Below are 11,045 nucleotides of genomic sequence, written 5' to 3' on the forward strand. Positions count from 1 at the left end.
ATATTACATATATAAATAATCTAAATTATAATTATTAAAATGGAAATCAATTCCAACCAAACAAACGGCGCCTTAAAGAAATTAAAGCTAAAACTCTCTCAAACGGCCTCTAAAGTTGAAAGTCCAGAAAAATGATATCAAACATGCCAAATCATGCAAGATGCAACGCAACACGTCGACTGAAGCATCTCAGGCCTCTCCAACGCCGGCACACCGCCTCGCTTCTCGCAGGTTTGGTACTCGTTACTCGTAGCCTATTCCACACAAACATTTTTTTACCCATATCTCCACGCCGGCAACTCGGCTAGGAGCGAGGCGAGGCAGCCTAGGAGGAGAAAGAGAGAGTGGGAATATATATACAGAGAGAGAGAGAGGAGCCTCTCTTCTGCTAAAATAGACCCAAATCTCGCAGCAACGAATTCGCATTTCCCCCACCTCCACCCCCACTTTCCCTTCCGTCCCCTTCTCCTCGTCGCGATCCAAATCCGCGGCCATGGACGGCGGGGGGCAGCCCCCGGACACCGAGATGTCGGAGGCCGGCGCGGGCGGCGGAGGGCAGCCGCCGCAGCAGCCACTGCCGCCGGTGGGCGGGGGCGTGATGTTGGACAACATCCAGGCGACGCTCAGCCACGGCGGCCGCTTCATCCAGTACAACATCTTCGGCAACGTGTTCGAGGTCACCGCCAAGTACAAGCCCCCCGTCCTCCCCATCGGCAAGGGCGCCTACGGCATCGTCTGGTCCGCCCGCTCCCCTCGCCTCCGATTCGCGTCGTTTGGGGCCGCTTCTGACTGGCATCTCTGATTTGTGATTTCATGGTATGCCCACTGCCCAGCTCGGCGCTCAACTCCGAGACGGCGGAGCAGGTGGCCATCAAGAAGATCGCCAACGCCTTCGACAACAAGATCGATGCCAAGCGCACGCTCCGCGAGATCAAGCTGCTCCGCCACATGGACCACGAGAATGTCAGTCGCCCGAGCAACTCCGATCCATCCACCTCTCCTGTCCAACGATCCTAGAATTTCCTCTCTCTTTTTTTCTTTTCGTTTTTCCTGTTCTCTAGCGAGGAGAGCATATCGGGGATTCTCGTTAAATGCCCGCCTGTTGGTCGCATTAAATTTTGGGGAGGTTGGTGTTAGTTACTTCAATGATTGAGTTCGTTCGCGACAGGTCGCCTAGCCCTCCCTCGTCTTGGCTGGGACGGGGAGGGTGAAGTTCAGGAATAGCAATCGTAGCCATGCCTTTTAAGGGACCCGACCACCTTTTGAGATGCTATTCATTGTGTTCTTGAAGAACTTGAGGGCAGAAATGACGAGAGAACATGGAGCAGCAGTGCGGTGCATGTTGCTCTTGCCTGCTGATGTCAGAAGTGAGTGAGTCACTTGAGGACCAACCTAGTGCTGGCCTTTTTGCTAGATCGTTCCAATCCGATGGGAATGTAGTGGAGTGAATACTCGGTTGGTAGGAGACTAGGATCTTATGTTAGTAGTATTGGGAAGACCTGTTTAGACTTTTTTGTATGTATGCTGACCTCGGACCTTTAATGCGAAAGACTAAGTCACAGGATTCCCAATTTTATTGGATTTGACCGGTATTTACATATGGCTGAAGAATCATTTTAGCTTGTCAGAAGAGACAGTTTTTCATGATCTGTGTCGGAAGGCAAAAGACGGTTACACGAATAACCTGCCGTTACAGCTTGTAACCTGTTGGAAAGCTGCACCAGGTTCGAATATGGTTAGTAGATTTGTAGCGACTAGATCACTATCTTGTTAAACTAATAAGTAACATGGCATGAGCCACATGCACGAATGTTGTGTCTCCATGTTCCTTTCTGTTGTTCGACGGTTATGGATATAGAAGCAAATCTTTGGAGTTCAGATTAGGCAAGGTACGGTTAGTAGTTAATTAATGAACTTGATTGAGACCGTGTGCATTCTTGGTCAGCTACTTATGCCTCGACTTCCTTAACGGTCGTTTAAGTCATACTATTTGTGCTCTTCTGCATACCAGTTCTCCGAAAAGCGTGAAAGGGCCTCTAGCTGAGTTGGTTAGGTGGTCTGAGTAGCACCCTTAGGTCCTGAGTTCGAATACCCGTGGGAGCGAATTTTAGGTTGAGGTTAAAAAAGGTCACTCGCTGGTTCCCCTGGTTGTGTGCGTACGAGATGGACTGACCTATGGGGGGCGGATCCTCGTGTAGGGACTGGGAGGGCTCAAAGCATGAGTAAAGGTCTGGCCTATAGGGGGCGGACTCTCATGCTGCACGGGGGGCTAACTTTTGTGGCCTTTCTCGGTCGGGGCTCCGATTGAGCTTCTTAATATAATACCGTGGGGGCAGTCTTTTCCCTATCGGCCGAGTTCTCCAAAAAAGCATTACATGGCATGTGGAGAAATATGCAACCTGGCATGCAGATTTCCTGCAAAAGGTAAAAAAAACTATATACTCTTGTGAATGACAGTACAAACTTGCTAAAACTGCATAGAAAAGGGCTGCACATTTTTCTCTACCTCATCTATAGTAACATCTATAGTAACGAGTAACGTACAGCACAAGTTAAAAATCAAGGATAAAACACTTTTGTTTTTGCTCTATATAAGCGTTTACCATGTTGCAGAAGTGCCCACTTCATTCAGCTGTATGTCTTTGGCTACTACGGGGTGGCTCAAATAAAGTGTGTGCTTTTAAACTTGCCCTGAACTGTTGATTTAAGTTTTAAGTTCAAGTAACTTGAGCTCGAGGTGAGATACCTTTGGGACATGGAATGAAGCTCAGTGTCTCTTTGAACATTTTTATGCTATGGTTTCATTCTGCACCAAAAATAGAAGTATTCGAATCATTGCATCTTGCTGCCATAGTTATATTTTGTTGGAACAGTTTTAAGTATGACTTCTAGGCTCTAGCTGTTAGAATGCTGTTTCTGAAGTGATTTCATTTTTTGGTGCAGATTGTTGCAATAAGGGATATCATACCTCCTGCGCAGAGGGCTGCATTCAATGATGTGTATATTGCATATGAATTGATGGATACTGATCTGCATCAAATTATTCGTTCAAATCAAGCTTTGTCAGAGGAGCACTGTCAGGTACTTGTTTCGTTCAATCTAAGAAATGCACTATTACTGTCGTTCTTTCTCTTGATATTTCTTTTAGCTGTGGTGTGAGATTAGCTCAAAATCTGTTATGTTCTTCTGTTTCTATAAATTCCTTGTTTATCTGGTATGTGTTCAAATTTAATCTTCTGGGGTGTCAGGATATTTGAATATTGACCTAGAAAGTATCAACCACTGTTGATACATATTTTGGGGTTGTCAAGTATTATTGGCAATTTGATTTTTTCACTGTTTTAGTTGGAGTCTCCTATTGCTCACTGCCCAGTGCCCAGTGCTTTCACTGTACTACAAGTAAGGCAGCCTTGTTGAAACCCATATATGCTTATATGCAATAGATCAAGGGTCATTTTATTTGTGATCTCAAGAGAATCTTTTGTAGCCCATTCGGAGATGGCATAATATGCATCACAGTTATACAATTAACCTAGAGAAGGACAGGCCTGGTGCATTGGTGACTGGTGAGAGCCAGTGTTCTTAAGGCGCCTAGGCGAGCAAGTGGACCAGACAGGCGCCTTAGCGCCTAGGCGGCGCCTAGGCGACGCCTAGGCGGGAATGGCGAGCAAGGCGACCAGTTTTGCCCGAGCGCCTGGACGCCTAGGCGTCGCCTAGGCGACGCCTAGGCGACGCCTTAAGAACACTGGTGAGAGCTATCTCACCGAGTCACCAGGTCGAGGGTTAGAAGCAGCCTCTCCGCATTTGTGGAGGGAAGGCTTGCCTTGGTCAATCCCTCCCCAAACCCCACTCATATGGGAGCCTTCGGCACCGAGTCTGCCCTTTTAATTATACAATTAACTACCTGTTAAACAAATGTGTTAAAGCTAATAATTGTTGGAAGATGGCGTAACCATGTCTTTCTCATGCTTGTAAGTTACAGATGCATTGGTGTTGCTAAGATGATATGAAATTACAAATCCTTGAGCACAAGTGTATTTCTGATGCCCTTGTATTATGATTTTGTTTCTTGCTTATTATGTCTCTTGTTTCATACTAGCGAAGTCTTCCTTATTTGACACTATATACATGTGCCTTTTTGCCAACCATATACATGTGACGTCCTTGCATGGAAAAGGGTTGGGGCTGTGCCTGAGAACTCACGCTGTGTCCTTCCTAGCTTTTGTTATCTGTGCTAAATGATACATTTCTGTATTTTGAGTGGGATTGCAGCATGTTAACATATTTTCTTGCCCAAGTTATCAGATCGCAACTCCCCATTCTATTTGTTAATGTTGATTTTGTTCTCGGAAATTATACATGTTTTGTGAAACTGTTTGTTTTTTTTTTTTTGCTTTGCAGTATTTTCTTTATCAAATTCTTCGTGGCTTGAAGTATATACATTCAGCAAATGTTCTTCACCGTGACTTGAAGCCTAGCAATCTTCTTTTGAATGCAAACTGTGACCTCAAGATATGTGATTTTGGGCTTGCTCGCACCACCTCAGAAACTGATTTTATGACTGAATATGTTGTCACAAGATGGTATAGAGCACCAGAGCTTTTGTTGAACTCCTCAGAATATACTGCTGCCATCGATGTGTGGTCTGTGGGCTGTATATTTATGGAACTGATGGACCGCAAACCCTTGTTTCCTGGAAGAGACCATGTCCATCAGCTACGTCTTCTAATGGAGGTGAGTTCATAGTGATGATATCATATTACCATTTTTTTTGCATCATTGTTGCTTCGTGATAGTAGTGAGCTAGTAATGAGCTAGATTGTTGTGGATACTGGCTACATCAATCCACTCACTCTAAGCCATCCACCCACGCATCTTCACTCATATTAAGACTTGCTTATTTATCTATTATTCATGTGCAAATACAGTAACGGTTTGGTTGTTGAAAGGCTGGTATTGATCATAGAGAAAAAAAGTAACATGCAGAAATCATCTCATTAATGATCTATATGCTTATATCATAACGACCTCAAGTTTTGTGTTTTAAAAAAGATGAAACAGAGTTGGGAAATATTTTAGCCTGGGCAATGAGTGTGCTACATCTATTCATTTTCTATCTGTCCCTTTGCTGGTTCCAAATTATACACTAAGTAACGACCTCAAGTTTTGTGTTTTAAAAAAGATGAAACAGAGTTGGGAAATATTTTAGCCTGGACAATGAGTGTGCTACATCTATTCATTTTCTATTTGTTCCTCTGCTGGTTCCAAATTATACACTAAGGGCTAGTTTGGGAACCTCATTTCCCCAAGGGATTTTCATTTTTCCAAGAGAAATTAGTTCATTTTTCCTCAGGAAAATAGGAATCCATTGGAAAAATGGAGTTCCCAAACTCTAGCCCTAAGTGGTTTTGTGTTGTCTTAAAGAATAAACATCATATGAGTTGTCGTTATTGACCATATGTTAAATCATAGGAGAATGTAAAAAAATAATAAACATAATAGAACCCCTTAGATACTTGCTGTTTTCTGTATACCAGCTGTCAAGTAAATCTAGCCAGTCACTTATGCTGATTCAGATCCATAAGTAGTAGTTCATATTAATCCATGGCTCAGTAGTCCGTAGAGGATTTAATATCTTTTTTAATTGCGCACATTGTTTCATGTTTGATTTCTCACCGGATTTCTTTCATGCAGCTCATTGGCACGCCAAATGAGGGTGATCTTGATTTTGTAAATGAAAATGCAAGAAGATATATCCGCCAACTTCCTCGTCACCCTAGACAGTCCTTACCTGAAAAATTTCCACATGTACAACCCTTAGCAATTGACCTGGTGGAAAAGATGCTGACTTTTGATCCTAGACAGAGAATAACTGGTAATCCCTTGAAGGCTTGTCCATCTTTTGTTTCTATAGATTTTTAAGTTTTCTTCATTCAAAACATTATTTTTGCCATAAATAGTCATGATTCCACTTTGAAAGTAGCAAGTGCACATATAGCATGGTCTGAAAACGCATGCCTTTGATTAACACACTATTCTTCCTAATTTGCTGATTTGTAGTTGCTGAATGCTCTGTTTTCTTTTCTCCTTTCCCTTTTATCAGTTGAAGGCGCACTTGCACACCCTTACTTGGCATCACTTCATGACATAAGTGATGAGCCAGGCTGCTCAATGCCCTTCAGCTTTGACTTCGAGCAGCATGCATTGTCTGAAGAACAAATGAAGGATCTTATCTACCAAGAGGCTCTTGCATTCAACCCTGATTATCAGTAGCCAAAGTTCAATTTCAGCCGGTGATTGGCTTCATTGACATGGAGATTTTTTCCCCACCTGATGTCAGTGCAAAAAGTCACCAACTCCGATTGCTAGCTGTAAATAACTGCCTTACCTGAAGATACTCCATTCCTCTGATTAAAAGCTGGTGACGGTGTCATTAAGGGTAGAAAAGAACGAGCTTGTGAAGGTCAAATTTCTGCGAAGCCATGGATTTCTGTGCTTACAATATGTTGTTTTCAATCGGACTTTCCTTCCTTTTTCTTGTCAAAAACGTCTCGATGTTGTCTGTGAGAGGTAGTTCGTGAACGATGGCTGCCTGAATTCAGTGGTTGTCATCAAAGTTAACATTTCTGGTCAACTTAAGATTAAGACTTCGTGGCTTCTTGCTTGTTTTTTTTTTAAAAAAAAAATCCAACGTCGCCTCCGAGACAGCGAGAGCGATGGCTTGAGCTACCAGGTTTCAGCTTGTGCACGCGGGATACCTAGCCGGCGATTTGCAAGGGGCTTGTGGCTCCCAAACAATCTAACCCAAATCTCATCGACGTCGTCGCTGGATTGGGTACGAACCATCGGTAGCATATATGACAATTTAGGTTGTCTTTATATCAACTTCGAATGCTTCGTCTGTTCCATGAGGAAACACATGCCATTTGACAATTGACATCAAACAATGTAAAACCTAGGCGGCCGATAATGATACACAGCTTATTGTGTGTCCCAGTCCCAAATATTTCGCCGCTCAGTGGATGCTGACGAACAGAGTTTGGTCATGGGTTTATTTGCTAGCGACAGATAATTTGAACAAATGGATTGCTGAATGCTACTGCTATAGATTGGCAGGAAGACATGGCCGTGACTCCTGCTGCTTGATGCTGTCCGCAACGTGCGCGATAACACCAGCGCCAGCATTGTGAAGCCACTCGTTCTTGACCTGCATAGATGCCACGAATTTGGATGGCTCTTCTTTAATACAGAAGAATTTGGATCAAACTAGAGAGAAAAATACATCACTCCAGAAGAACAAGACATACGTGTATGTTGTTGTGAGCAGAGTAAGGCCAGAATGACGAATGGAAGTTGACGTCCACCTTCTTCCAGCCAACCTTCTGCAAGCCATGGAGCATCTCCTCTGTTTCAAGAATCAGTGACACACAATTCGTTCAAAAAAAAGAAGCAAATCCGGTGTGGACTGCAAAACTGGTACTTACCCTCCATCATTTGGTGGTACTCCTCGGTATTTTCTCGGTTTGGCGATCGCTGTGCAGCTTCTTTAGCTCTGGCAGCCTTGGAAGGGAAATGTGGGCCCTCCGATGACACGGGCGAACAGTATTCCACATTCACAATGTGCTTATAGCCATCCAGTGAACGATGTGAGGGCTGCATGCAGGCAGAGGAAATGCAACAAGATGATCTATTCAAATGCCGTTCAGTTTAGTGTGACAAGTAAGCTGTCAGTGGAATCAGCTCTGGAGGTACTGCTACCTTTATAAGATTCTTCTCTCTCCTTAGTGAAGACGTTCGCCAGCCGACCATGTCTGGGACAAGAAAGATCAAGAAAACAAAGAACAGGAACAGAAGCAGAGACAGTTTGAGGGGAGATAACCAGTAATTAAAGAAACGATTTTTGCAGGGAAGGATACGGTCGTACGAGACGTTGGCATACAGGACACGGTTCTTAAAAGCTGCCAAGGCTGATCTGTCAAACAATGAAAAAGGAACATTATGCTTCAGTAAGATGATGAACTTAGCCTCTAAATGGTTCTGTTCTTCACTTACATGTAGTTTTTGTCATCACAGTCGGATGCCATCTGTAACAGGAGAGGTGCCTTGCTAGGATCACCATCAGTGAGGAAGAGTTGAGCACCGGTGCGCCCAACAATTAAAGGAGCCAAAGGCGCAGCAAGCTTTTCTAGGATTGATAGGCCTTGAAGAAACGGAAGCTGGTAATTCGGGGGAAAAACATATAAGCATGTGTCAAAGAAATTGATCAGCACTAACAGGAACAGGTCCCAATAAGTTCGTCGTTTTTTCCTCAAAAGTTATAGATGCTAGTTGGTATTGACCACTTCAGCAATGATATAATCCAAGCTTGTAAAAATCATACCATGCAACTTCAAAATCTACATGAATGAACAAAATAACAAATAGAGAGTTCGTTTTCCCAGGAATCGAGCCTTTGCTGGATAATGTGCAGTATATTTTGTAAACGTAATCCGAAACATTTTGGTGATGCACCTGATTTCTCCCTCTAACCCCAAGGTGTGGGGTTGCTAAGGTAATAAAATTAATTGGCCGCAATCCAGCAATAGAACCTAATCCTGAAGCACATCTCGATTTTGCTGGCCCTCTTGTTGTAGGAACAATAAGTGCACTACTCTGTCCTGCATTCTTTGTTTCCACTGAGACTGAGTGGAGTATTGCAATAACATATCTAGCAAACAAACCACCCAGAGAATGCGCTAGGAAGGAAATCTTTCTCAAGCTGGGCATCTTGTTAACCACTTCCAAGACCTGTTTCCATAGGCACAATTATCAGAGCTTCTAAGCAGTTCATTAGGATCCAGGAACAGGAGATATCAGTCTCCAACAAGGAGAATGTTTGAAACCTTTTTTCTAGGACAAACTTCAAAGGACGTACTTCATTTGCTAACCTTCTTCCAGCAACATCAATCCCATCAAAGGTTTTGGTGTAGCTGTTCGTTGAACTAGCTGTAGACAAAGATGTTTGCATACACTTTTTTTAACATCCATTTAGTTCATAAACCGGCACTGTAGAAGCTAGAACAAATGGTTAGATAATGACTAGTATTGAACCTAGTGAATGAAGAATTCAAATGCTAGCATGCTTTACCATATATGAAAAAATCATCACCCAACCGCCTCTTCAGCACTGCTTCCCCATATGTCCAGTCTTTGGGGCTGCGACCATAGTATAATAAAGTAAAGTTTTCAGTAAGATTCAAGAAAAAAAATGCAGAAAGGTACGGCTTGGTTAAAGAAGACTGATGTGTGTGGACCTTATGCCGCTTTCAAATGTATGGTCACAGACACAGAGAACTAGGATCTAAGCAGTTACCTAGCCATGATACCATGGACAAGAACAAGGAGATGTTCTGGTCCTTGCTTGCTTTTGGATGTATCCATCACCGAACACACAACAACAGAACTTCCCCTTGATACTGGATGAAGATACAGGTTTCCGGCAGATTTGAATCCTGCAAAAATTCATGTAATGCTGTAGTGACGAGTTCTAGTATATCTCACTGAAAGCGTGTGAAAAATATAATAACAAGGCAACTTCGAACTGCATGCACGCATGTTTGTCTCGAATTCGGACTGTTATTGGAATCTGGATAAAAAAATGAAGTCGCCTCGTTGTTTTAACCGAAGCCCACATATAGGATCCTGATGCCTGGTCCTATTCAGACTCATAAATTGGGTTTACATTCCTAGATCAACCGAGGATGCATTGTTCTTAGCTAGCTAGATTCCAAACGGTTTGCGAACCTCTATGATGCCAAATATTTAATCCAGGAGCTTTGCTGAAACTTCCTGATCTCGTTGCTTAGCTGAAACTTCGACGCCAAATATTCTTCTCGTCTATCGAGCTACACGCCTACACTACACCTACTGAACAAGTAAGTCCGAATCGACTTAGCCCAGAGAAACCAGCTTCGAATTCGCAGCGCCTCCGATCCGTCACCGAACCACGAGAGGCAAATCGCTTAGCAAACCAGGAAGCGATCAAGAGTGAGCTATAACCTGACGGGCTGCCGCTTCCGCTCGGAAGGGATGCGCGAGAGACGTAGGAAGCGGCTGTTATAAGAGCGGAGCGGGCGAGCCGTGGACGCCATCCCCTCTCGCGGGCCGCGGCGGCGTCGAATAGTGCGGCGGCACGGCACGGGACGGGACGGGACAAAAAAAAAAAAAAAACCCCGCGCCGGGATCAGCGCCGGCGCGGTGCTGATTATTGACGGGTCCAGGGGCGCGGCATGGGCCGACCGAGTGGCGGATAGGTTTGGCCGGAATGCCGGATGAGGTAGCCGTAGGCGTGGCGTGGCGTCGGCGGCACGGCAGCCATGGGGGATTGATTTGATTATTCGGCGGGGGTATCTCTCGGTCCCCGGATGGGAATTGGGAATGCTGATCGGGAGGGTCGGGCCGCTTGGGCCATGCCGTCGTGCGCAGCGTGTGGGCCGAGTCCGGTCCGTGAGCCTGGTCAGTTTTCCGGCCTGGGCCGCCCGCCCGCCACGCAGGCGAAGGACAGGACAGCATCGTCGGTTGCAGTCAAAGTTTTACTATTGTTTGCTGAAATTCGAGTATCTGGATACGCATGTGAATGCATGTCACCCGGGGACAAAACAGATCGCAGGCTCGCAACCCCGATCCCCAACCCAAGCACACAAAACAGATCGCAGGCTCGCGACCCCGATCCCCAACCCAAGCACACCAAAGCCAAAGGCACCACGTGACCATGCGGGCCGAGCGCCCCAGCCTCGTGTTCTCCTACCCTACCCCGGAAGAGCGCACCGCATGCCACAGCCACACGCAACGCAACGACGACCCCATCCGGCGCGCCGTCCCTCCGACCAATCATGCGACGCACCCGGTTACCGTACCCCATCTCGGCTTCGTTTTCTAGTAGGGTGAGTCCATGGCCCGTGCCCATGCTCCGGATAAGCTCGGCAGACAATGATGTCTTATAAGCCTAGTTATCACTAGAATGTACTAGCTTGCTAGACGCTACAGCTGGCTAGGGCTTAAAGAAA

The 11,045-nt window shown here is 45.0% G+C and overlaps 2 protein-coding genes across 20 annotated transcripts; one reads left to right on the forward strand and one right to left on the reverse strand.

Moving 5' to 3' along the window:
* The first annotated feature begins 414 nt into the window (after window positions 1–414).
* On the forward strand, window positions 415–6,657 carry LOC541618 (MAP kinase 2). The gene is made up of 6 exons (NM_001111373.2): window positions 415–738; window positions 834–963; window positions 2,944–3,081; window positions 4,402–4,734; window positions 5,695–5,875; window positions 6,104–6,657. Exons 1-6 carry the CDS (start codon window positions 494–496, stop codon window positions 6,271–6,273), a joined length of 1,197 nt encoding a protein of 398 aa, NP_001104843.2. The 5' UTR covers window positions 415–493; the 3' UTR covers window positions 6,274–6,657.
* A 199-nt stretch (window positions 6,658–6,856) lies between these two features.
* On the reverse strand, window positions 6,857–10,365 carry LOC100381992 (Hydrolase-like protein family). 19 transcript variants are annotated; one of them, XM_035962342.1, is made up of 11 exons: window positions 10,039–10,365; window positions 9,353–9,491; window positions 9,128–9,195; window positions 8,928–8,985; window positions 8,512–8,787; window positions 8,053–8,216; window positions 7,917–7,972; window positions 7,759–7,811; window positions 7,485–7,653; window positions 7,308–7,382; window positions 6,857–7,207 (listed from the first exon to the last, which is right to left on the reverse strand). In XM_035962342.1, exons 5-11 carry the CDS (start codon window positions 8,764–8,766, stop codon window positions 7,059–7,061), a joined length of 921 nt encoding a protein of 306 aa, XP_035818235.1. In that variant the 5' UTR covers window positions 8,767–8,787; window positions 8,928–8,985; window positions 9,128–9,195; window positions 9,353–9,491; window positions 10,039–10,365; the 3' UTR covers window positions 6,857–7,058. The 19 variants fall into 19 exon arrangements, with proteins under 19 accessions (XP_035818235.1, XP_008658809.1, XP_035818226.1 ...); XM_008660587.4 differs by having other exon boundaries at window positions 8,915–8,985; XM_035962333.1 differs by having other exon boundaries at window positions 7,308–7,405; window positions 8,915–8,985.
* Between the last annotated feature and the right edge of the window lie 680 nt (window positions 10,366–11,045).

The sequence above is a fragment of the Zea mays genome, chromosome 9 (assembly GCF_902167145.1).
Source record: "Zea mays cultivar B73 chromosome 9, Zm-B73-REFERENCE-NAM-5.0, whole genome shotgun sequence".
NCBI classification, from domain to species: domain Eukaryota; kingdom Viridiplantae; phylum Streptophyta; class Magnoliopsida; order Poales; family Poaceae; genus Zea; species Zea mays.